Source organism: Tympanuchus pallidicinctus, unplaced genomic scaffold (assembly GCF_026119805.1).
Source record: "Tympanuchus pallidicinctus isolate F22 unplaced genomic scaffold, pur_lepc_1.0 scaffold11, whole genome shotgun sequence".
NCBI lineage: Eukaryota > Metazoa > Chordata > Aves > Galliformes > Phasianidae > Tympanuchus > Tympanuchus pallidicinctus.
The window spans coordinates 22,647,032-22,673,825 of NW_026294627.1; the positions used below are offsets into that span (position 1 = coordinate 22,647,032).

The window sequence follows — 26,794 nt, forward strand, 5'->3', positions numbered from 1 at the left end:
TTCTGAAAAATATATTCAAAAAACCTGCTGATAACAAAATAAAACACAGAGCAAACACTGAGGAGCTGGACAAGAATTAGCAAGATTCGTTAATCAGGTATCAAAGTCCTCTGCCTGGGAAAAAAATCCCAGTGTTCCCAGTAAGACCTGCCAGGTGTGTCCCCTTCCTAAGAAATTGAATTTCTTACAATTCAGTGAACTATAAATACAACTGTAGCAGCATGCTTTGTTATTATGGCTTCAAGGTTTTGAATTTCAACAAGATGTTTTGGAGGCTTATTAACATTTTTCCTTCTACTTAACAAGTGACCTTGTTTATACTAACCTGAATAAGTGCCTCATCCCCAGTTATATGCACAAGTATATTAATATTTATCTATCCATGCAATAAACTGAATATTTTATATATATATTTAATCTATTTCCAGATTATGTATTCAATCTTCTTTTCCCTGAAGATACGTATTCCGCTGTCAGTAATGCCATTTGTTAAGCCCTTGATACAGTAACTGCTGTGTTTAAATTTGTTATCAAGCTGTCAGAAATCTTTCCATGCATATTTATTTGGAGCAATTTCTTATGTATGTCTGTGGCGGTGATATTTGGCATTTTTTATCAGGAAAAAATAAAAATAAAACTACTTCTGTTTTGTTACTAATCTAAAATCTGTGTATAACTGTCACACAGTGGAGAGTGGTCAGTAATGCGCTGTTATGAAAAAAGAATTTGTTACAGAAACTGAAGGTCGTAAGCTTACTGCTGCATTTGCAATAAGTCTTCCTGCTTCCTTCCCGAAGTGATTGCCTTTTGGTCACAAAGCGTTCAGCAGAAAGACTGCTTTGTGATCATTGGAGTTGTGCTCATGACTCACAGGGGGATTTCTTCTTTCAGCTGCAGAACATCAGAAACGTCCAGATCTGTAGATATCAGCAGTGGGTTTGCAAGTCCTTTGTAGGCTTGGTTGAGCTTCTCCATGTCTGTCCCCTGTACAACTTAAACTTGCTCAGGTGGATTGTACTCTTACACTTACATCTAATACTGAGCTGAATCCTCCAGCGTAACATCTATGAGATCTTTGTAGTGATTTCTACTGCTGCAAATCACATTGGAAATATTTCTGTCCTACTACAATATAATCTTTTAGACTAGATATCAGGAAGAAATTCTTTACTGTGAGGGTGGTGAGACATTGGAATACATCACCCAGTCAGGCTGTGGATGCCCCTTCCCTGGAAGCACTCCAAGCCAGGCTGGATGGGGCTGTGAGCAACTGGGTCTAGAGGGAGGTGTCCCTGCCTATAGCAGGGGGTTGGAACTAGATGATCTTAAAGGTCCCTTCCAACCCAAACCAGTCTATGATTCTATGAAATTGCTACAAATGGTGCACTATCAGTAGATCAAAGGGCATTAATTTCCCATTTCAAGATTATCCACAGCAGTAAAGTCATGTCCATGTTCATTTTGTCTTTAAATGCAGTTCTATTTCTACTAAGATGTCCAAGCATGTTCCAAAAGGTCCAGAATGGCTTTTTCCTCACAGTCCAAGCATGGGTATATTGCAGTTACATTCCAGTACTAGTAGGGATCAGGGTTCTTTGGTTGCATCCTTGCTGTATTTTGAAATAAGTCTTCAAATTCAGCTCATACCTCTGAATGCCTTAAATTTTGAAAGCTCTTCAGTAAGTTACTCTCAAGTGATTGGCTCTTTGATTTTTGATTTTCTTATTGTTTATCTCAAGGAATGATCCATTCAGAATTCACCTGCTACTACTGTTGCTTTGGTAACTATCTGCTGACTTCCAGTAAAAATGAAGGGAACAGCTGGAAGGTTCTCAAATAGTTGCATCTTGCTTCACTTAATGGCCAATGCCAAAGCATGTGCTGAATTCCTGCTACCTCCTGTTACTTGCATTTTCATGATACAAGTATTCCTGAGTGTAAATTTCCACATGAAGTGTGAATCTGCAGCTGGACCAGCTGAAGTTCTCTGGTTAATCTAGTGGAACTGATTGTCTCTAGAGTGTTTTGAGCATTATTTCTAGCAAAACCTCTAATTCAGTTACCATAGAGGACAAGAGGACATGTTCTGCATAAATGAGCTCATCACTTTAAATACTGTAATTAATTTCTGCTTTTCTCCCTCTTGCATTCCCTTAAATACGTAGATATATATTATATTATACTCTATTATTATATATTATTATTACATATTATTATTATCATATTAGATAATGGATATAATGGAAGTAAATATGGCAGTAAATTACAACAATACTGATAAAAAGTAAGGAATGTATTCCCCACGGAGAGAAATTAAATAAATAAGACTCCCTTCTACTCTTCATCTTAGGAAATAAAAATTCAAGGAAGAATATTGCAGAGGTGCCTTAAATCCTGAATGTTACAGAGACTATGGTAGGGAACAATGATTCACTGTTTCTCACTGTTTTAAAGAGATTCCACCCAACAAAATTTGCTGGCGGCACAGAAGAAAGGAAGTTCTTTATCATTTGACATAAAATTGTAATTGCAAGACTCACTACAGCAAAATGATGTATGTGCCAAACTGAAAAAGATGTGAAATCCTTGGGAGAAAGGTCATTAAAACTGCCTCTTTGTTACAGCAACTAGTTAAGAGAGGCCAGAATGGAAAAGCTGGTAAGATTCAGGAAAAGGAGCAGACTGTTCATCTCTTTCCCTTCTCTTCCCTGCAACTCCACTCCTGGTGCTGTTAGGAGCAGACTCCTCACCCAGAAAAGCCACCCTCATGCCCTATTAGTCCTACAAAGAGCCTTGCAATTGACAAGATGAAGTACCAAAAAAAAAAAAAAGTATTTCTTCTTGGGATAAGAGGACATGAAAGTTTTCATCTGACCTAGCATCAACACGAGGTCTCTATCAGGTGAGTTAACCTGCACCTCATATCTGCCTACATCTCCTGCTGAGGACTGCTTGAAATGGTTTTCTGAGCCAAAAGCTCTTCCTGGTGCATATCCCATGCAGGCATATGATCTAGACAGAAAGATGTAAAGCATCTGGGAAGAGGAAGGTCTGGGCAAAGCTAAAAGGTACTGCTCGCAATTTTATTTATCTTATATTCTCTGCTGTTTTTAGAGAAGATTAAAAGAATATTTTTGGTACTGTTAAGTGTCTCTTTCATGGATGTGTTTTTTCTTTTTTTTCTTACGTTTCTTATGAAACCAAAATGTTCCTGGCAAGACAGAAATATAAATTACAAATTCTGTAAAAATAGGATCTCCTGGGGATGCAGCTGAGCTTTTTATCCACTTCTTGGAAAAGACTTGGATTTCATCATGGAAAGCTTGCGCTGTGGCCCACAGAGACTGTTTCCCAGTGGTCAAGTCCAGGAAAAGAATGCTGGAGTAGCATCCGGCTAATTGTTCACAACACCACATGCCTCTGTGTCTGGGGATAAAATAGTGGTGAGATGTCAGGAGGCATTATAGAAGGGTGGATAGTGATAGGACAAGGGGGAATGGTTTTAAATTGAGACAAGGGACTTTCAAGTTAGATATTAGGAGAAAGTTTTTCACCCAGAGGGTGGTGATGCACTGGAACAGGTTGCCCAAGGAGGCTGTGGATGCCCCATCCCTGCAGGCATTCAAGGCCAGGCTGGATGTGGCTCTGGGCAGCCTGGTCTGGTGGTTGGTGACCCTGCACATAGCAGGGGGTTGAAACAAGATGAGCACTGTGGTCCTTTTCAACCCAGACCATTCTAACATTCAATGATGATTCTATGATTTATAGGAGACATCTTCCTGTCACTTCATAGCATCACACAGCAGTGCCACAGAGCTCCTTCTGAGTGTCACACCTTGCAGTCCTGCCGGGATCCTAAAAAGCTTTCTATATTTGGCTTAGGTCACATTTGCCCTGATCAGCAGGAATGGTCCCTTCTATTAGAACAGGAAAGATTTGTATCTACCCTCAAAGAGCATCTGCTGAAGAGAAACGTGCAACACTATCCACTGATGTACTATAGTGCATGGAGATGTGCTCATTCATGTCATGCCTTAAAAGATATCAGACCGTGTTCACATCACATAAATGCCCCCTCAGATGCCAACATGGGTAAACTTTAGTAACCAGGACCAAAAAAAAACCCATTTAAGCCGTGTATCATGAGGCACAAACAACAAAAGTGACCTAATAGAAGGTGTGCCCAGAGGGAGCACCAACACTGACTCGCAACCACATTTTCTGTGCTAACATAACTGGTTTTTACCAGACTTGCTTCTCCAAAAACACGTGTTTCAGAAGCAGAAATCTCTTGCTTTTCTGCAGCCATGGTGAACGTGGGCAATTTGATAGCCATTTTCTTTCAATGACAATTTTTTTTCTGTACTGCAGCTGCACCCATTTATGACCATCTCCTCTGCTGCAGTAGATTCCTGCCCTGCACTGCCCATTGAAAATGGGGCCATCAACCACAGCTTCTGTCTGAGCGCTCAGTGCATGGCAGCTTAACTTTTTCCTGCCCCATTTGCCTCTCAAAGTGAGGCTTAAGGAGAGGTATTTTTCCTCCAGGATATTTCAGCTTCCTCAGGAAATACATTTGACTTGATGAATGCTAAGGGTGATGCCAATAATTCAAACCAGCAGCTTGCAGCTTTTAGGCATTGCCCGTAGTTCCCATCTGGAGCTGTCAGCTGTGGTAATGTGCATTATCCTCATCTCCTCATGAAATGGCTGAGAACTTCTATTCTCCAGCAAAATGATTGCTTTCAAAACATGACTGCAATAACATATGCACCAAGAACAATTTTTACTACTATATAAATTTCATGTGGGTTTTATTATGTTATGTATATTTTCAAATTTATGTATAGGTGTAATTGTGTATTTTATGTAGTGCATAATACATATTGACATAGGTATATAGCATAGATTTTATTTATGTGGTTGTATTTTTACATTATATAATACATTATTTTTTTTTAATTTATATATGATTTTTCATGATAACATTACAAGGGTGAAGTGCTACAAGCTGGGAAGCAGAATTCCAGGTGCTATTTGCCTGGAAGGAGTCCCAGCAGTTAGAGCCAAGGCTGAAACCTGAGAATGCTTACAGTCAGGAGGGCTGATTTGATTTGCTCAGCTGGAAGCAAAAATAGGCAAACTGGGGGCCTTCAGGTGGTGGCTTTGGTGGTCACAGCTGTGGGCAACAGCAACTGCCATCTCTGCCTCCAGCTTGAGCCCCTCAGTCATGGTCTGGTGCAGGATGCCAGGGAGCACTGCCCTTCTGCCAGGCTGTCTTAGTCTTGAGAGCATGCAGTAAATGGCAAGTACACAAAGCAGGGCAAAGAAAAGTTAAATAACTGAAGTGCTCAGAACACTCACATTTCAGTGTTTCTTCTATCAGTTTATGCTAATAGCAGTGTCAGGCTGAACAACACTCCCCAGGGCAAAGTTCCCCTAGAGCTGTTCTGCTGGGCTGCCGCTCTCCTGGCTCCCTTCCTGCCACTGCTGTGAGCTCTGTGGTTGCTGGTTGGCCTGGAATGTGGGCCAGGAGAAATGCTGTCTCAGTGAGCATGTTCCCACCGAGGCCAGGGGATGCTGCCAGCATCGGGGCCATGTGAGCCTTTCTCCAGATCACCAGACATGTTAAGAGTCTCTCTCATTTGGTGAAGGCATGAAGTAAACATCTAGTCGGGGAACGAGGCAATCTGGCTGCTAAATGAAGAGGCGCCTGCAGTAGGCTGCAGTCCAGGGCTCCCCAAAGGGACAGTAGAGGGACAGCTTTATTCCCAAGAGCCTATCAGCTGTCATTCGTCTGTGCTCCTGGCACCCTGGCTGGACAGGGAGAGGTCCCTTTGGTCCGTCTGAGCCCTCAGCATCAGACCTAACTTCAGCCTGCTTCCAAAGTGACCAGGCCGTCTCAAGGTGTGAGGAGCATCCTGCCTGGTGAGTCACCAATTTCTGATGCAGATGGGTTTTTCTTGCTGCTGTCAGACAGCTTTGGGTGAAACTGTTGGTAATACAGATTGAGGGGGAAGAAAAGAGATGAACGTATGCTTTTAAGATGAACTTTTTCACGGAGAGGGTGGTGACACACTAGAACAGGTTGCCCAAGGAGGTTGTGGATGCCCCATTCCTGCAGGCATTCAAGGCCAGGCTGGATGTGGCTCTGGGCAGCCTGGTCTGGTGGTTGGCGACCCTGCACATAGCAGGGGGTTGAAACGAGATGATCACTGTGGTCCTTTTCAACCCAGGCTGTGAATCATAGAATCTATGCATCTATGATTTTGTGATTCCAAAAGAATGCCTGTGGGTTAAAAGGCATCTGCTTGTGGGAGCAGCTTCGCAAAGGTGGGCTGACTTTTCAGAAAGATCTGCATTTGAGAGCAAACAGTTCTGTTATCATCTCTAATTTATTTGTTTATCTACTTAATTTTCTGGTGAAATGTAGTTTGTTTTTCTGTTTCCTGGTATCACTACTCAAATGCCTATGCTCTAAAGGAAAGTTCTTGAGGGCCATGTTTGTCTTTCTGAATCAGATCTTGATAAACTGACCAAACAAACAAACAAAACAATACAAAAGTAGGAAAGAAAAAGATAAAAAGGAAAAAAAGAAAAAAAAGTGGGGGAAAAAAAACATCACCAACCCCAAACAGCTGCATTTTACAGCCTCCAGAAAATGTTATGAACTGGAAATGAAATGCATCATGACTGAGAAGATTTTTATTTAGTCAAGTAAAATCTGTTCTCATGGCATCAGTGTGTACACTGAGCAAAAAAAAAGACTTTCTGTACTAACAAAATTGTTAACACTGGAGACATAATAAATTGGATATAGACTGTGATATAGATCGTTCCTTCTGTTTTCCTTTGCTTTAATTTCATCCTCTTTTGTCCTCCCCCTAGGAGGGCCACGAAAATGATCAGGGGGCTGGAGCATCTCCCCTATGAGGACAGGCTGAGGGAGCTGGGTTTTTTCAGTCTGGAGAAAAGAAGGCTGCTGGGTGACCTCATTGCAGCATTTCAATACCTAAAGGGAGCCTACAAAGAGGAGGGGAATCAGCTCTTTGAAAGTGTTAATCACTGCTGGACAAGGGGAAATGGTTTTAAGTTGAGGGAGGGGAGATTTAAGTTGGATATCAGGGGGAAATTCTTTACAGAGAGAGTGGTGAGGTGCTGGAACAGGCTGCCCAGAGAGGTTGTGGATGCCCTGCCCCTGCGGTGTTCAAGGCCAGATTGGATGGGGCACTGGGCAGCCTAGTATTAAATGTGGAGGTTGATAGCCCTGCCTGTGGCAGGGGGGTTGGAGATTCATGATCCTTGAGGTCCCTTCCAACCCTGTGATTCTCTGTGATTCTGTGTGTGATTCTCTTTCTTCTTTCTATTAATGCCTTCTTGTATTCCTTTCACTGTGTTTCTTGCTGCCTGAAAATGCAGATAATGTGCCATCTTCTGTTCTTTTTAGCAATTACACAGTCCCAGAAAAACCACCCTCCAGGGAACATCCTAAAATGAGCCCACACATATGCACAGGTGCATGCAGACACATGCATGTGAATGTAAACCTACATATGTGCATCTCCTAAACCCCTCTGATACCTGCTTCTCTTTGTTCACAGCTTTAGTTACCTGACAAGGACAACAAATATGTTCACCATGGGGTTCCCAAGGGAACCAGTAAGTAGGGCAGCTCAGTCATTGCTATTGAGAGCAGAAGGGATGGAGGGAGATAGTGCTTGGTCAGCTCTCCCTTCCATGGCTGCACTGGATGGAGAGCTGCATCTCTGTTTTGCCTTCTAATCCTCACTTTTGCTCACACATCCATGCTCGTGCATTTCCTGTTGAAGCTGCTCTGGGTCAGTCTCCTTCCACTCTGACACAATACTACTGGGACACTCAGCATACTTGCTAAGAGCACTATGATCAGATATCTAAATGCAGCCTTGGTCCCAAGACCTTGCCTTCATGTCTCAAGACTTTTCACTAGAGATATTTCTGCATTAGGTAGTATATGGAAGGGCAAGGGAAAGTACATGGCTGTTGGAATGGTGCTGGTGGGCTTCCCTTGCGGAGGTCAGGGGCCTCTCCCAGAGGCACCATCAGCCACAGTGAAGTGGGGGATGTCACAAACTTTACCTGCATTTGCCTGAGGAGTGTTTTGCTGAGGTGATGACTGCATTCTTGTACAGCTTATACGCATGATCTTACTTCCATGTGGTTCTGCACTGCCATGTGTAGAATATCCTGCCTGTCTGACTCCTTAGAGAGGCCATTTTCAGTTGCAGATTGGATTATTTATTCTTTAGAAGAACCTTAAATACAATTAAACCAGCCTTTATTTCTACCATAACCCTGGCAAGAAGGCTGGAAGGCTGGCAGCAGAGTGCAAAGAGGAATAAGAGTAAGATAAATATCCTTAGTGGGTGTATTTTTCCTCTATGTTCTTTTAACCCCAGTGATATGTGTTATGACAGAGAAGCCAAAGACCTTCTCTGCCTTCTCCTGTGTGCCAGAAAAGTGCTAGAATTCTGGCTTTATATCACAGTACTGTAAGGCACTTTTAGGTCTGTAAGAAGTGCAGTGAATCTTCTGCCTTCTATGAAATATGGAGAGCTTTAGGATGATATAAAGCAATGTTTCCCCCCTCCCTTCTCATGACGATGAGTGGAATTCAGCTGGAACAGGGAATAGGGGCCCCATGTTTTTGAGGCATCTGTGTTCCCAGATAAGCTTCTGAACCACAGGGAGTGGAAAGAGAGGAGGGAGCTGTAGTAAATCAGAACATCCATAAGACATCGAGTTGGGTCAGGCTTCTGACTTCAGTCACCACTTCAGAAAGGGCACAGGTGAGACAAGCCCTGATCCTGGCACTAAGCTGTAGTGGTCAGCAAAAAATTTTTCATTGTGCCTTTCAGTCTTTTCCTTTCCTGGGCTTGCTTAGCTTGGAGAAAAGAAGGCTCTGGGGAGACCTCATTGTAGCCTTCCAGTACTTGAAGAGTGTGTATAAACAGGAGGCAGAAGGGCTGTTTAAGAGGGTGGGTAGTGATAAGACAAGGGGGAATGGCCTTAAACTGAGACAGGGGAGGTTTAGGTTAGATATTAGGAGGAAGTTTTTCACACAGAGGGTGGTGATGCACTGGAACAGGTTGCCCAAGGAGGTTGTGGATGCCCCATCCCTGCAGGCACTCAAGGCCAGGCTGGATGTGGCTCTGGGCAGCCTGGTCTGGTGGTTGGTGACCCTGCATGTAGCAGGGGGGATGAAATTCGATGATCACTGGGATCCTTTTCAACCCAGGCCATTCTATGATTCTATGATCTGACCGCTGGATGGCACCAGGGCTCTATTTTTTTTAAACACTGTTCCAAATCCCTCTCAACGCTGCTTCACACAGCAGCAGCAGTAGTACATGCATACTGGGAGGTTTAGTGGATTCTTCTTGCAGGATTATCTGTCTTAGAGCATGTTAACATCCTCTTTATGACTAGGTCAGAGACACTGATGCTGCCACAGTGAGTCAACAATTTTTGTTATCACAGTAGAAAACACTGAGGCAGATAATAATGTATGAGTAAATGCTGTTAATGCTTTTATCCATGGAAAATGAAGCTGGGCTTCCTGCCTAAGTGTACATCTGCAGTGTACTGCAAGAACAGAAGCCAACAAACTTTACTGAAGACTCCAGAGAAAGAGGGGGAATTCTGCATTTAGTGTTGCAATGTAAAAAGTCTGTGAAGTTCTTTTAAGAAAAACAGGCAAGTTTGCACTAGATGATCTTTAAGGTCCCTTCCAATCTGAGCCATTCTATGATTTTTCTATAAATACAATGTATAACCTACGTGATGTGGGTAGGGTATGTCTATCCTAATTGCCATCGGGAGTGCCTTGGTGATAACCCAGTAGTCCCCTTCTAAAGACATCAGCATTCTCCTCTGCACCTAAGCCACTGAAAGGGCAGCTGAGTTGTCTCTTGTACCATTTTGCTGGAAGGAGTTTTCTCAAAACTGGGTTAGCAAGAGGGAAGATGTCTGCCATGATGCTTGTGCTCAGGTTAGTATGGTACCTATATCTGAAAATATCAAGAGGCATATGGTTCATCCATGTGGCTGCCTAAAAAGATGATGGCTGCACGGGGTCAGAGCTCCATGGTAAATCTCTGCAAAAAGAAGAGATCATCACACATTGCCCATTACTATCCCTTCGAGCAGCTACAGAAATCATTCTGGTTTTATTTTGCTATAACAAGACAGCAGATGGTTTGCCCATGCCCCAGGGAGGTACCACAATTCCTGACACTGAAATGTGTTATAGCTGAACAGGTTCTCATTTACAACAATGGCTAAGCTTTCCTGACACTCACACCCCCCTTTCTCTTTGAATTTCATCTTTGAACATTAAAACCAAGGGATAAAAATAAGCAGGACAGCTTCTGATCACTGGAGTTGACCTGAGCTGATTCATGTGCAATGGAGGTGGGCAAGTCTTCTCCCAGGCCTGAGACAAGAACCTCTTGTTCATCGTGTTTCTCAGGGTCACATGAACTGACTGCCTTAGATTTAACTAGCAGATCAGAGCAAATGAAGAAAAGCTGCTTGGGAAAGACAGGCACAAGTCCAGCTGTAGATGAGGATGTTCTATGTTTTTTTCCTCCTTTTGTTTTGAAACAGATTAAACATAATAATGAAGTTTTCTGAAACTAATATTAGAGTATCTCCATTTAACAGTAAGTTGGAAACTGCAAGGAATGAGGATCAGTAATGTTTTTAAATTAGATCTCTAAATTCTGCCTTCTTAAAAGGTTTTCTTTGGTTCCATGCTTTGCTCCAAACCTTCAAAACTGGATGTGGAAGTTTTATTCTTATTTTTCTTGGCTAGTTAAAATTTTAGTTTTTTACTCTGATACATTCAAGACTGGTTTTGTCTGTTTGTTTGTTGATTTGTTGTTGTTATTTTTGTTTTTCATTATTCTTACATATTGCTCACAAGAAAAAGAGAAAGAAAAGAATCCTCAGGAGACATTTCAGGTTGTTAACTATATTAATAAGTCCAGAAGAATAAAAAAAGTGGTTGAGGTTAAGGTGTGTGTGAAAATCTCTAAGATCCTGACAATAGTAGCTGATCAAAAACCAGCACATCAATGTGGTAGTGTTATAACATTATATATACTACATAACAGTAGTATACTGCAACTATCATTTGACCAAAGAAGCCCCAAAACCATTAGGTCTTACATAGGCTACCTTTGCAACATATTAAACACCAAGAAATAGGGTTTTTTGTTTGTTGTCTTGTTTTTGAGATATCCTTAACAAAATTAAATAACTGAGTGTATCCCCTGGGAAAATGAAGGAAGAACCCTTAAGAAAATAACCAAGGTCTTTTGTTTAACCTTCCCAAAAATCTTGACTCCTTAATAAGAAGAGAAATTTCTTGCATATTAGCTTTCCTCTTCCAAAGAGAGTGTGCATGTATATGTAGGAGAGTTTAACTGAAGAACATTTAAGAAAGTACAGACAGAAAAAGGTCATTTTTTTCATGGCAAAAGCAACTGGAGCCTCTATTAGCATTTTAATTCATTGCTTATATTCTGGTAAAGGAAAAAAGAATGATTTCAATTTACATTGCAGTTAAGAAGTTACCCTGCTGTTAAGAGGAACTTCATGAATTAGATGCGCACTTCATGGTCTGCTGTTGAAAAAGGATTTCCAAATCTAATTTTCTGTATTGTCAGAAGTGAAATGTTGCCTTTGTGTTGGTCACAATTCCCTGTAATGCGGCAAAGAGGATATCTCTGCGGTGCTGATTTGTGAAATGTGAAATTATCCTTTGTACCTTTTTGCCCCGCAGAGGTGAAAGAGGACAGGAGGAAACGGAAAAAAGAGCTTGGTCTCATTAGTATTTTAGCAGAGTAAGGAGGAAAAGGAGTTTTGGAAGAACTTAGAGCCAAAGAACAAACCTACTGCCAGCAATCACAACATTGTGAAAACCTACAAAGTTCAGACAAACTCACTGAAAGGAGAGCAAGTCCATCTCCCCAAGATAAGGCTGGCTAGTCTCTTCTTGCAGCATATATCTCAACCCCAGACTGTTGTATTGAACTCTGGGTCAGCTGGAGAATCAATAACGTTCCCAATGAGTAAATATAAAAGGACTTTGCCTTAAGAGAAAGGGCAGGCATGAAAGCTATTTTAGGACGGCTTTCATGTGTTCTCTCTTACAAGCATGTGTAGGCTTTCAATGAGAGATTTTAATTTTATCACCCTCTGTTATATATATGCATGTGGTAACTACAATCCCAGGCAATCTGAAGAATCTATGGCACGAGAGAAGCAGTAAAATGATCATTTTATACAAACTCCAGAAAGTATAAATAAAACAAAAATAATTTTAAGGCTAGTTGTATAAATAATTGTGAGACTGTTCTTGCTCTCAAGTGTTAGAGAGTGACAAAATCCCTATTAAATTGCAGCAGCTTATAGCAGTTTCTATTTTGGAGCAAAAAAAAAATGACTTTGATGATAGTCATACCTCACAAGGGATAAAAAAGTGTGCAAATCCAATTTAAAAAGTGAAATCAAAATGAATAGATTTTACAAAGTCCCCTTTAAAAGCAATCCATGAAAATGTCTCTGCGTGAGTTCACATGCGGCAGAGCATAACTGCAGCCACCAAAGCAAAGAGCTGTTTGTATAGCTGTACAAACAGAGCTCGCTCTGCTGACAAACAAGCCAGCCCAGACAATGAAATCTCTGACAGAGACAAGAACTTCAGTGAGATTTTGGTGTGAATGCACAGTTCCTTTGACTTCAGAAGTGACACATCTCTGCTGGCCATCTTACTGACTTCTGCAACTGGTGTTGTTTCACCTAGGAGATATCCTTGTGTTTTTCCCAAGGAAAAGCCACGCAACTTGAAGATGTTAATTTTTTTATTGTCTCATTTTGTTATTTGTCTTGAACAAAAATAAGGATTCACTCACACTCATTCTGTGTCCTCACTCACTGAGGCTATTCAGTGCTTACATTACTTCTGACCACATATGGCAAGGAGTCATATCATGCTCCTACTCAACTTCTGCAGCTTTTAGCTAACTTCTCCCATCGTCTTCTCTTCATCATGTAACAGTGAGAATTGTTTACTTTGCCAGCCAGTTCTTAGCAAACCTCTTCTATTCCGTAAGAAGACCAAGAGCTCTGTTCCCAAGAGAATTTTTCCACAAAACTTGCCTTTTTCCTCAGCACAGATGCTCTCTGTGGTGGAAATCTCTGCTCTTCTTCATCAGTTTGCTTGAGTCTGGTATGCCAGAGCCCTCAGAGGAAATTGTGTGATTTTGGCACGGAGCTGAATCAGATTTAGCAATGCGCAACTGCAGTGGGAATGAGAGGGTGGGGAAGGAAAACAAAGTGAAAGTAACTTTGTCTGAGCAATTCCCACTTATGATTTCCTGTAAACATCTCCCAGAGGGCTTAAGTTTGGGCCCTGAGGACACTTGGATATCTTTCCATATCTTCTCACTGTTGCTTGACAGCAAAGATCAGAGTGGAAGCCAGAAGAGCATCTGGAGAGCTCACGGTGGACTTCTGGGCTGAAGAAATAAATTTTCTCTTTTTCCTCTAATTTCTTCAGGATTGCTAACTCAGATGGCTGTAAGCAAATCTTCCTCACCCTAATCCATATCTTCTGACTTTTTTCTTCTTTTTAATCTAGGACGTAAATCCTGTTTTTCCACTCTAAGATAGCTCAATTAAGCCAACTGCTAAATGACATTAAGACAAAGATATTGCAGTACTTACTGGCCTATTTTCAATACTGGGATGCTATTCAGTTGACCCTAGTAAATGTCATTACAATGTTGCTAACAAGGCAACATTTTGGTAGAAATGAAGAAACTGAAGGAAATGCGGAGCAAAACCTTAGGCAGGCTTCTGTTTAATCATTTTTCAGCAACACATGACAGCAGCGTTATCTCAGCCTTATAAATGGTGTATTTGCACATTTCCTAACTTTATTCTGAGAACCATCGAAGGCTGATAGGCCCTTTTCTGGAGCTTCTTAGTTATCACTCTGACAGTGCCAAAATTTGGCTGTCCTAACCAATGCCCTATGAATAACATGTGCATTGAGTCTCCTACGAACAACATGTGCATAAAGTCTCCCTGCAAACATGAGTCAGGTAGAAAGCTCCTAGAAAGTGGTCAGAAAGTCTGATAACTCATAACATTTCTAACATAGCATTATTTTATACATAATTTCATTCGCATGATGAGAACTGAGTCCCTTTAGAGTAGTAAGCTGAATTAAAGAATTTTCTTTTCTTCTTATAAAAGCTCCGATCCAAGCCTTAGCTCCCAGTGGTGACAGAGTCATGTATTTGCCTTGCCGTATTTATTCCCTGTCGAATTACCTTTGTTCTGTTCCTCAAGAGTAAATCCTATGGAGATGATATGCCTCCTTTTTTTCTTCAGCATTTTGGGACACCGTTGACAACAAGGAAAGCCTTGATGCACTTAGCCACTTGCACCTCCCTGAATCAGCAGCTGTATGACCATGCTAAACCTGTAGAAGTAATAAAGAGAATGTACTAGCAGTCTAGTCATTAGCATTATCACAAGCTAAATTTTTCTCTTTTGTGTTATTTATACGTTTACTTATTTTTGATGAGCATAACAATTGCTATCTCTCTGAACTGTGGGAGAATTCCTTATCTCCCACTAACTTACTTTTACCTCTGTCACTGTGCTCTTGCACTGATCTCATAACTTGTTTCAAGAACCAAAGCTTAAAGCATTAATCTGAAATGGAATAATTTACATGTCCAAACCATAAGTAAATACTTATCAGCTTGAAATGTCTAAAAGCAATAGTTTTTGTTTCCAAGGCCATGCTTGCATGGGCTGAATTTCAGTCTGTTGTCATACCATCTACTGATGTTAAATGTAAGCCAGAAATACACTTGTTGCTACAGCCACTGGTACTTTCTATGACCATCACTGTACAGAAGTAATTGTCATCCATATGTGTTTGATTCAGATGGAACTACCATGCTTCTGAAATACTTGATGTGATAGAGTGAACTGATCTGTTGACATCATACAGCTTGTTCTCTTCCCCTACCTCCTTGTCTTGCTCACGAAGGAAAATGTTGACTTGAGGAGCTTCTTATGTTTGAAGAGCAAGGCAAGTTCTCCTAGGCAAAAGATGGGGCAAGGTGAGGGTCCCTTCACCCTCACAGCACAACATGACTGTGAGCCACCAGTAAGTGTGAAATTCCCTTAAAAATTCCCTTAAAAAAATCTCCTAGGCAAAAGATGGGGCAAGGTGAGGGTCCCTTCACCCTCACAGCACAACATGACTGTGAGCCACCAGTGAGTGTGAATTTCCCTTAAAAATAAAGGTGTGCTGCCTTAAGGCATCTATTGCTAAAAATTAAAGATACCAGCTTAAATGTGGAATGCTAAAGGGCAGTTTAACTCCAGACCTTGTGGGGAACCATGTGATTGTTTCTGGGATTTCAGCTGCCTGCAGATCAGATGGGCATTTTTCCATGTTTCTGAGTCAACAAAATTGTGTTTGGGAAACAACAGTCTCCAGGCATGCAAGAATGAGACATGGGGAAAGTTTCAGTTTCTTCTTTTGTCTTTTATCAAAACAGATTCCTGCACAAGCAGTAATGATTCAGGCATGTTTTTCTTCTGTTTTTGAGTATTCCACACTCTGAGACATAATATGTCTTTTGTGCTGTCTGAAATGCCTTCAGCTGATGTGCCATTTTACATGCTTATGCTAAGAAGAGACTAATTACACTTTGAAAAAACCCTCAGTCCTGACTACAAAGGAAAATTGGACTGACTAGCTTAGTGACATCCATTTTAATCCCGTTTAAGTTAAAGGAGTTGATCTGCCATCAAACACTACAGATGGAACTAAGATGTACAGATTTCCACTATAGTTCCTTTTGTGCTATCTAACCAGAAGGAGCCCCCTCAATTCTTTGCTGGACTACAGAAATGCCTGGAGTTAAGCAATAACGTAGAGAAGGAATCTGTCTGTTGCATTTGTTTTCATTTATTATTGCCTTACAATCATTCCTTTAGCCTTGTTTGATTTTGGGTTTGAGTTTGTAGCATTTCTGAAAACTTCTCTCTTTACATAATGTTTAGTTACTGTAAGGTGTACATACTGAGGGTGGGAAGAGAACAAATGAATAATCAAATGTAAAACTCTGGCCTAGTCCAGAGTGTCTCTCCCCAGGCTATTAGTGTGTGCACCACTAACATGTCCATCATTATTGGTTGTACAGTTTTGAAACTTATTAATAAATAACCAAGATGAATAATGTACTTAGCTGCAATATGCCATTGGCCAATACTTTCAATTTGCAAGCCAAGGGTAGATTGACAGTGGGCTTCTGGTATTTCTGTTTTGTAGATGCTGTAGTTTCACCATGGAAAGACTGGTATTTTTGACAAGCTTTTGTTTGCTGCTAGCCAGTACACAGCAAGAACCTTCGTAAGTATATATTATTATTAACTTTTCATTTATGACAAAGCCTTTGAAACAGAAAGTAGGAAACGCGTATGGCCTTGAAAGAGAAGGGCAGCACTGAGCTCTGCTGTCTGTGACAGCGACAGAGCCTGAGGGAACAGCACGGAGCTGTGTCAGGGGAGAGGAGCTGGGGGTGAGGGAAAGGGTCTGCAGCACAGGGCGGTGGGCATGGAACAGGCTCCACAAGAAGGAGTCCAAGGAATATTTGAACAATGCTCTCAGACATATGGTCTGATTTTTGGGTGGTGCTGCGTGGAGGCAGGAGTTGGACTCAATGATCCTTGTGGGTCTCTTCCAATACATGATATTCTATGATTCTACATGAAGATTCGTGAATTCATAATGTCCGATATATTACCACATATTGCAGGTGTTTTTTTCTCTCCTGTCTGTGGGGGTTGATCTTTTGTAGGGTCTAATTTGTATGATACAGAATTCGGGGATCAGTCAGAGAGTATCTGCCTTCTTTTAATATATACTCTAACTAAACTAGGTGACCTCCGCAAAGCTCTTTTAACCTCAACTATTTTGTGATATTGGAACTGACAAGCCTGTTTTCTTTAACAGTCATATTGTTTTTTTGCATCTTGTGTTATTCAAAAAAAGTCTACATATTGGTCAATCTATACCTATGTTATTTTAGATTTCTCATCACTGCCCCAAATGTGGTTCATTTGGGTGCACAGGAGACAGTAACCGTTCAAGTTCATGGAGCAAAGAGCCCAGTTCATGTTACTGCCTATTTCAAAGATGAGGTGAAAAATCGGCTTTTATCAGATAGGATTAACTTTAACCTTAACCAAGGGAACAACTACCAAGAGATAAAGAAAATAATGGTAAGTCTGCCATCATAGTGACGTAAATGCTTATTCTGGGTATAAATCATAATGTGTTCTAAAAATGCATTGGAACAGAGATAACATTGATTTCTAGAGTGAAACGAGAAAACATCAGTATCAGTAATGGTAACACTGCTAATCCAAAAAGCTAATAAAGTGATGGCTTTTGCTCTTCTGTGCCTAATCATCAAGCACAAAGTTTTGATGGTGATGAAAGATTTTTTGATTAGAGTGATGAAATTAAATTTTTAAACTTTTTTTTTTTTTTTGATCATTCTTCTAGAAATCTATGGCATTTGAAGGGTTGAGTTTTTCTTATTGATTTATTTTTTTCATCTGAGGGATTTGCTTTTCCTCCTGGAAGTGTAGCAGTGTAATCCTTCAACTGTTTTCATGGCTTTATCATTTCCTTGGCCATCATAGGAAGCAGGGGAGTCCTTGAAAAATGTGCAGTCTCTCATTCCAAAGAATGTAATTTTTCTGAAGACTGTTGATTAATTCTGCCTTACAACATTTGCTTCAGACACAATTCTTTGACACAGTTCTTAACATTCAGTTCAGTAGTACTGATTGGCACAAGCCTATATATACACCAAATTCTAAAGGTTAACATACAAATGCTGCACTTCAGATGTTGAATATAGATGTTACATGGGCATGGTTTAAAAAAGTAATAATGACTTGATCTTATATAATGTAATTCCTTGTCTTTTCCCACATACAGCAATAGTCAGTTTAGTTCTGTTTACTTGCAAAGCCATGGGTATTCAACCTTTTGGCTTGCCTAGGCCACACTGAGCGAAGAGAAATTGTCAGGATGTTTAGAAACGTATCAAACTACATGAGCTGAAGTTCTGACCTCATGTACAAGATTTAAGCAAAGAAACATACCCAAAATCTGGGGCCCCCAGAACAGGAAGGATGTGGAGCTCTTGGAGAGGGTCCAGAGGAGGGCCACAAAGATGATCTGAGGGCTGGAGCACCTCTCCAAACAGGGGAGGTTTAGGTTAGATATTAGGAGGAAGTTACTCACACAGAGGGTGGTGACGCACTGGAACAGGTTGCCCAAGGAGGCTGTGGATGCCCCATCCCTGGAGGCATTCAAGGCCAGGCTGGATGTGGCTCTGGGCAGCCTGGTCTGCTGGTTGGTGACCCTGCACATAGCAGGGGGTTGAAACTAGATGATCATTGTGGTCCTTTTCAACCCAGGCCATTCTATGATTCTATGATATGAAAATGATATGGTAGCTGGAATTAAACATGCATGTAGACAGAAGAAAAGTCATTGGGCTTATGTTATTCAAAGGGAGGAATAGATATTAATTCTACTTACAAAGAAATAGTCACTCAATAAGACACAATTGAGTAACTTCTGTTGAATGATACTTCAGCTAGCTTTGGCCATCAGCCATGTAACTCCAAGATTACCAGGTTTGTGTCTGTTTCTTTCATTATCTTCAGGTCAAGCCAGGAAATCTGCAGCAGGATACATTCAAGAAGAGTAAAAATCCACAAGTTCTGCTTGTCACTGAAAGCAGGGAGCTTCACAAGGAAGCTGTTCAAAAAATCCACATCCTCCTGTCATCCAAGAAGGGCTACATTTTCATTCAGACGGACAAGCCTATATATACACCAAATTCTAAAGGTTAACATACAAATGCTGCACTTCAGATGTTGAATATAGATGTTACATGGGCATGGTTTAAAAAAGTAATAATGACTTGATCTTATATAATGTAATTCCTTGTCTTTTCCCACAGCTATCTCCATATATACAAACCAGTCCAGATTTTACATTTATGTTCTGCTGCCAGGGCTTTTGCAGGGTCTGCACTGCATATTAGAACAAGCACATGGAAATAACAGAGGAGCCAGAAAGTCTTTTTCTTCTTACAATGGGAGCCCCTCCAAAAATATTTCTTGCTCAGAAAATTTCTCTTTCTGAGAAGAGAAAAAAATGTTAGAATTATTCCTTCTGTTTGCAATGTCAGCACAAAGCATCTTTGCACTTTAAGACCACAACAGTTTTGTTTTTTAATAGTTTAGGTAGCTAGTAGTTCAACTAGCAGGTGAGGGAGGTAAAAACAAATTCTTAAGTGTTACTGTAGACCTTGACAGCAAAAGGAATAGTAGATGGATGAAGCTATCTATATAGTTTTCAGAAGTGGCTTCAAAATTGTATGAAGTAATGTAAAATTCAAAATATGGAAGACTGTAATTCTTCTTCTTTTTTTTTTTTTCTTACACTTCTATTTTTTGAAAAGAAGTGTTTTATCCTAAACTCAGATACATACTGGTAGCCAACCAACAATCAATAGAACAAGAGGAAATAGCCTCAAGTTGCACCAGAGGAGGCTTAGATTGGATGTTAGGAATTATTTATTCACTGAAAGGGTTGTGAAGCATTGGAACAGGCAGCCCAGCAGTTGAGTCACCATCCCTGGAGGTATTTAAAAGATACACAGGTATGATGTTTAAGGACAAAATCACTGGTAGACTTGCCAGTGATATGTTAACTGTTTGAGCTGGCGATCTATAGGTTTTTAACAACCTGCATTTCTATGACAATAGTAATTATTATATAGAAAAGCAATAAGTACGTGAACACATTTTCTTCTTCCATTAACCAGTAAGATACAGGATCTTCATTCTGGACAATTCTATGAGGCCATCAGAAGATACAGTTACAGTTGCTGTGCTTGTGAGTATACAAATACTTTTAATGGGTGCTTCTTCAGCACAGGCATTATGGAAGTCTTCCACAAATAGTCCAAGAGTAAAGCCATGGCTATAGCTCCTCTCTTTTCCTCATCACTATTTACATACTGTGAGATATAATTCATTGTTGGTGCATGGAGGGAGGGGAAAAGCATGAAAATTAAGGTCAGAAAATAGCGCGTCTTCCTTAGGATCAGTATATGACCATGAGTTTCTTTTTTAGTATCTGGTTTACGTTTGCTTGTTTTCACCCTCTCAACAGAATTCAAAAGGAATGGTGGTTATGAAGTCGGAACGGAAAATAAAAGCAGTGTTCAGTGAAAATTTTGATATACCTGACATTGCCGAGTATGTAACAATGCCCTGTGCATTAAAACTGTTCAGATGTCCAAATGTCTTCTTCCTTAGCTTTCCTTTAGGCCCTTTGTCTTCATTTTGTATTAATACATGATGTTTAGAAGCCTTTATTCTTTATTCTCTTTATTAGAAACAATTGAGCAAATGCTTAACCATCTGCCTCAATCATATGAAGAAAGGTTGAGGGAACTGGGATTGTTTAGGTTGGAGAAGAGAATGTTTGGGGAGATCTTATCATGGCCTTCCAATATTTGAAGGGAGCATATAAACAGGAGGGGAAACAGCTGTTTACGAGGGTGGGTAGTGATAGGACAAGGGGGAATGGTTCTAAACTGAGACAGGGGAGGTTTAGGTTAGATACGAGGAGGAAGTTTTTCACCCAGAGTGGTGATGGGAACAGGTTGCCCAAGGAGGCATTCAAGGCCAGGCTGGATGTGGCTCTGGGCAGCCTGGTCTGGTGGTTGATGACCCTGCACATAGCAGGGGGATTGAAACTGGATGAGCACTGTGGTCCTTTTCAACCCAGGCCATTCTCTGATTCTCTGATATGATATGAAAATGACTATATCCAGGAGAGCACTTCCATAAGGATTTAATTTATAAAGTGATTTGAAATGGACTTGAGCTTTTACTTACTTACTGTTCAGTGTGTGTTTTTTTGTGTGCTATCCTGATTTTAACGCAGTGAAGATGAGGTATAGGTTATTATCATGAAATGCCTGTTTCTGTAGGTTTATCAGAGGCAATGCATATTACATGCAGCTTGCAAATATACTATCTTGCAGCTCCTCACAGAAGTCTGATGGAGCGTTACCTAGAAAATTGGGAAGTACTTTTCTAGCTCCTACAGTAAATGAGAAATCCATTAATAAATAGATTTTACATTGAATCATAAAAAGGACAAAATTAGTATTTAGCAGTAACTTAAATATTTTAGCATCACAACATATCGGAGGAATCTTAACTAATTATTTTCTACTAAATCTGAACTTTAGGCCTGGAACTTGGAAAATCAAAGCCTGGTTTCAACAGTATGAAATGTCGAATGCTTCAGCTGAATTTGAAGTTAAAAGATACGGTATGAAAATATTTCATTTGAAATATATATAGGAGGTCGTAGCTACTGATTTAAAGATATACTGCAGTGATTAAATCTGGCTGTAACTAGATGTTACTTACTAGATACACAATTCACAGCATTTCTGTTTCTCATTGCTATGTCTTTTGTATGGAATGAGAATTCTTTGTGTCCTCTATTTATATTCATAAACAAAGAAGCAAACAAATTTTAAAAAGACAGAATAAAATACCAACTTAATTTTTAAAAATCAACTTCAATTTTATTTCCAGATGATCATTTTGTAGAAAATAAAATGGAAGTATGCTGTTAAAATCAACTATTCTCTCACAGTAGAATGCTGTTTGGAAGTTCATTAGAGTTGTCACCGTACTCAGAAAAGCTTTCTATAAGGAAAATAAGGGCACCATGTAAAAGTGTAGAAATCCCACAATTTGAAGGAATAAATTACTTGATTTATGTGTGCTAAAATTATGCTACCTTCAAAATTTTTGTATGGTATTTCTTCTTAAAAAAAAAATAAAAAAAATCCCTTAGGTTTATATTAAAATCCCAGATTCAGAAATCCATGTCTTTTTCTTTAGCTAGTGGATAACTAGTAACAGACAAGTGGATATTACTGCATCCCCTGCAAATGTCTACAGCCAGGAACATATAAATGTTTGCATCCACAATTAATACTAATATAGCTTTATAGGGGCACCTTACAGAGTGACACAGTTGATGCTGAGGATCTCTTGTCTACAATAAATGCATTTCAGTGTGGGTTTCCTTCAGACTACTTCTAGTCCAGGGCATTGAATGCACCATAGTGGTTGTAGATCATCTTCTGACTTATTGCCATTGGATAAATCCATTTTGTGTGTTCCTAGACTGCTTCACTAGGTGAAGCAAAGCAGAGTAAGAGAAGATAATCAGGAGATTTGCTTCAGAGTTATGATCCAAAATAAAAGACTAACACAGCTCCATCCTTTTTAGGGAGTGTTGCAACATACCAGGAATTTGAGTTCCCACAGCACATGCTATCATGACCTTACAGTTTTTGTGTTTTATTTTTCATGCAGAACTTCCATCTTTTGAAGTCAAACTGATTCCACTTCAGCCATACTACTCCATCTGGAATGAAAACTTCATATTTGATATCGAGGCAAAGTGAGTGAGCTCAAATTGAGGTCATTTAGAAGGCGGATAGGTAGATAATGAATTTTGCTGCTGCTTCTTCTCCTCATCATTAACAGTTAACCAGGTTCTGGATTTATTTGAATTTAACTTTATCCTCTTGTACTCTCTGTTTCTACTTTACTGCTAAATTTTGGTGTCGGTGTAAAGTGCTACATAGATGCAAGTGGTGGTGATCAAAATGAAACAAGATTTTCTGAATGCTTTAGATTTTTAGCAGATGGATGACAATTTAGAATTCTCTGTGTTGCTAAGAAAGATTCCAGTCAAAATAATAACCAATTTTTCTTTATAGTTTTTGATTTAAACATTTGGAATCAATCTAAAGCCTCAGGTGTTGCTATTCAATGCAATTCAAATAGAAATGGATTGAGGTTTTAAAATGAAATTTTCTAGTATGAAATTTTCTAATCCTCAATGTCCAGTGAAGTTTGGAAGTAGCAAATTCATTCTTACTTGAGAATAGTGATGTTATGCAGAAATTCCTTTGAATTGAGGTGAATAAATACGGTTAATCAGAGGAGTTTATATAAGCATTGCTATGGATGTGTGAATTACTTCATCTCAGTTTGAGTTCAGCATGAAACCAGAAAAGCTATTTGAACCACCTGAGCAGGCAAAAGAACCATCCCAGGGAAGATTCCTGAGCACTTGAGGTTGGCTGCTGGCTTTTTGGCCAGTGCCTGGCACAGGCTCAGACTCAGCCGTTGAACACTCCCCAGATAACTCCCAGAAGCTGTTTAGATGTCAGCACAGAGCAAGGCCCACTCCAGGTCAGCAGTCTGCATATCTGTTTAATTTTATATAATCACTTTATCTCCAGCAGGGCGCAGGGTATAGCTGTGCTGTGTGGTCCCTGGCACTTATCCAAGCAGAATACTCATCATGAACCCCAAGTTCTAGTGGGCTTTATTTTCAGTGTAAGCTAATCCCTGGATAGTTTATATAAAGTTGCTCTTCTGCCCACCGTCATTCAGCTCTTCACATTTCATGCTGATCCCTCCTTTCCTCAGAGTGTCCTGTGAGAGCAGACAGGTTTCAGCATCAGTCTCCTTTTGTTTGGCTGAGCAAAGTCAGCTCTTCTAGTCTCAGGAACAAGGAATCATCTTGGTTGGAAGAGACCTTCAGTATCACCAAGCCCAGCAACCTACTGAGTCCCACCATTAAACCAGGTCAGTTAGTGCCATATCCACACCTCTTAAATACCTCCAGGGATGGAGACTCCACTACTTCCCGAGACAGCCTGTTCCAATGCAAACCACACTAACCATGAAGAAATTAACCCTAATATTCAATCTAAGTCTTGCTTGATTTACCTGGCAAGGCCACAGGCTGTTTCGTCGTGTCCCCTCACTTTTCACCTGAAAAAAATCCAACTCCCGCCTCACTGCAAGCTCCTTTCATTTAGCTCAGCATCTTCTTCTCCAGTATGAACAATTCCCTCAACCACTCCTCATAACTCATTTTCTAGTCCTTTCACCAGCTTTACTGCCATTCACTTGCTCACCTTCATTTTCTTGTATTTATTACTCTTCTTGTTAGCTTTATTCATGATTATTTGATAACATCAGTGATACCAGATAACTAGAATTCTCTCTTTTTTACTGCAGCATTCAATTTTGACTTTATGAAGTGTGCAGTTCCTTGTATACATTTCACTGTTCATTGATGTTGTAATTATTTAAGAGGTAAAATAACTTAATACTGTTCTTTTGTTTATTGAAAAGGTCCTAGTGATGTTAAAAAGACCTGCTTGACTTTCATCACTATCAACAAATCAAATTCATTTAATCGAGCTTGCTACTCTGAACTGGCCGTGCATGTAATTAACAAAAAATTATTTGATATATTGACTGTTGTTTCCAGTAGTTACTAGTTCTGTCATTTTAAGCAGTTTTTATAAGAATTCTTTCTCAGTCTTCTGAAAAATTTTAGATTCACTGATACAGATGAATGCTACTGATCAGGTCAATTTGAAAGTGTTGCTGTTTAAATAAAAATAAGCCATTATAGAGCTGAAAAGAAGAATTTCCACAGCAAGAAACAATACCATGGGAGGTTAGAGTAGGTGATTTTTAAGGGTTTTTCCAACGCAAACCATTCCATGATTCTATGATGTGAGTGTTGATAGGTCTCATGGGGTGCACTGCATGCTGCTCTGCAGGAGGATGCCAAGGATCCTGTATCTGCCAAGGTCTCCTTGAGTAAGGAGCCTGCTAGGTGAAGCAACATACCCTGTTATCTCTCCCCATCATCTGTATGAGAGCTCAGGGATGTTCTGTCCAAATATTGCCACATTGCCTGAGTGCATATGAAAGATATGAGGTGGAAGGTGTTTACTCTGCCTAACGCAGATATGGACACTTCAGCAGATGAACCTCTAGGTCCTTAGAGGTACTCATGCTTCATGTAGTTCCGGGACACTGCTCAGTTCATTGGTTACCCAATACAAAGGAATCAGCTGTTCATCCAAATTAAACAGACTGGATGCCTCCTTTGCTACCCGAGAAGTGGGTTGGTTGTGTGAGACCTCATGTACCTGGGCCAATAATGTTCTCCTTGCTTTGTAAACAATACAGAAATTTACTCAAGTATAAATTTTGTCAGATGATGGCTCCTCCGCATGGGATTCTGACAAGCTGATTTGCTACATACATCCATCTAATGAAATCAATGATTCTTACACGGGCCTGTAGCAGTCTTCACGTTTGCATTATCAGTGGGTGGAACTATTTTTCATTTTCAAGTTATCGATTACAGTCAGTTTGCCTATTTTATTTTAGCATAAAATTATTAATGTGATTTATGCTTGCTTTTTGTCAGTGTAATGATTCATCTCCTCACTTTTCTTCCTTCCAAAGGCACTCTTATGGAAAAGGGATTGAAGGTATTGCATATGTACGATTTGGAATAATCGATGAAACTGAGAATAAAGTCTTTCTTCCAGGCCTGGAACAACAGCTGTCAGTAAGTACTACTAAAGTTCAGTGGAATTATTCAGATTTATCCCAAGTGAGCTGAATATTGTCAGAATTATATTGAAATTATTATCAAAATATAAATCCCTGTAATACAATAGTCATGCAGTGAACTTTTTTGTAATTCTAATGGCAACAAATCAGCAAAGGTAGTCACTGTTTTTGGCTTCTCTTATAGATTCAAAATGGAAAAGGAAGAGTTACTTTAACTACACCACTTCTGGAAGAGAAATTAAAAAAGAGTATTTCCACTCTGGAAGGGTTTCATTTATATGTTGCTGTTACTGCTGTAGAAACTGCAAGTGAGTAGATTATGCCTTCACTGATACAGTCTGTGATATTTACATTGAACATTCTCTAGGATGATCTTTCATGTGAGCAACGTTGTACCATATTAAGTAGCTCTGTGAGGATAGCTGACATATTAATTAATTAATTAATTAATTGTGTAATTAATTAATAATTTAATTAATGTGGTTTAATTAGTTAATTAAATCATATTAAGAGGCATCAGATGCCTGTATAGAGGCAACTGAATTGCTGCTCCCCTTGTGACCTTGTCTGAGTATTTGCCTCAGCCAGGTCTACTCTATACATGCAGCGTTAGGAGCTGAGCGTGGTGCTCTATCTCACTTTGTTCCCCAGCTAGCTGAGCTGTCAGTGGAAAGATGAGACATGTACCACAACCATGGTGTGATGCAGAGTCCTTGTGACTCCTGCTAGTTCTCTTATGCCTTGTCACACTTTCTACACCTAGTGCTACAGTAAGTTATCTTAAGAATTATCTTGTTTTTACATTGATTGTTGACCATTTCAGCTGTTTCACTATAAAACTGCTATTGAAAATGCAGTTTATAGGAGATCATCTTTCCCACATGCCAGCTGGCTAGGAATTGACATCAAATCCTGGCAGATCTCTACTATGGCCCACATATGGCAGACCCAAAATTGTGACAGGGCTAGTTCAAATTCATATTTTGCTATGTTGAAGTCTTAAAAGGTGAGCAAACAGCAAGGCTGCTCTGGAGATGAGAGAGAGCATTAAGCATCTTAGACATCTCCTGCAGCACTGAACAGTTTAGCTTATGTGTACAATATAGTCCAAATAGTATGATTTTGC

The 26,794-nt window shown here is 40.0% G+C and overlaps 1 protein-coding gene across 1 annotated transcript in view; it reads left to right on the plus strand.

The window, feature by feature from the left end:
* The first annotated feature begins 16,335 nt into the window (after positions 1 to 16,335).
* Positions 16,336 to 26,794, plus strand: part of LOC128074725 (complement C4-like) — a 42,073-nt gene continuing 31,614 nt past the window's right edge. The window contains exons 1-9 of the mRNA XM_052670786.1: positions 16,336 to 16,489; positions 17,169 to 17,361; positions 18,826 to 19,009; positions 19,995 to 20,065; positions 20,345 to 20,430; positions 21,435 to 21,517; positions 22,582 to 22,669; positions 25,558 to 25,663; positions 25,853 to 25,976. Coding sequence (XP_052526746.1) covers positions 16,425 to 16,489; positions 17,169 to 17,361; positions 18,826 to 19,009; positions 19,995 to 20,065; positions 20,345 to 20,430; positions 21,435 to 21,517; positions 22,582 to 22,669; positions 25,558 to 25,663; positions 25,853 to 25,976 — 1,000 coding nt within the window. The 5' untranslated portion in view covers positions 16,336 to 16,424. The remainder of the gene's footprint in view (positions 16,490 to 17,168; positions 17,362 to 18,825; positions 19,010 to 19,994; positions 20,066 to 20,344; positions 20,431 to 21,434; positions 21,518 to 22,581; positions 22,670 to 25,557; positions 25,664 to 25,852; positions 25,977 to 26,794) is intronic.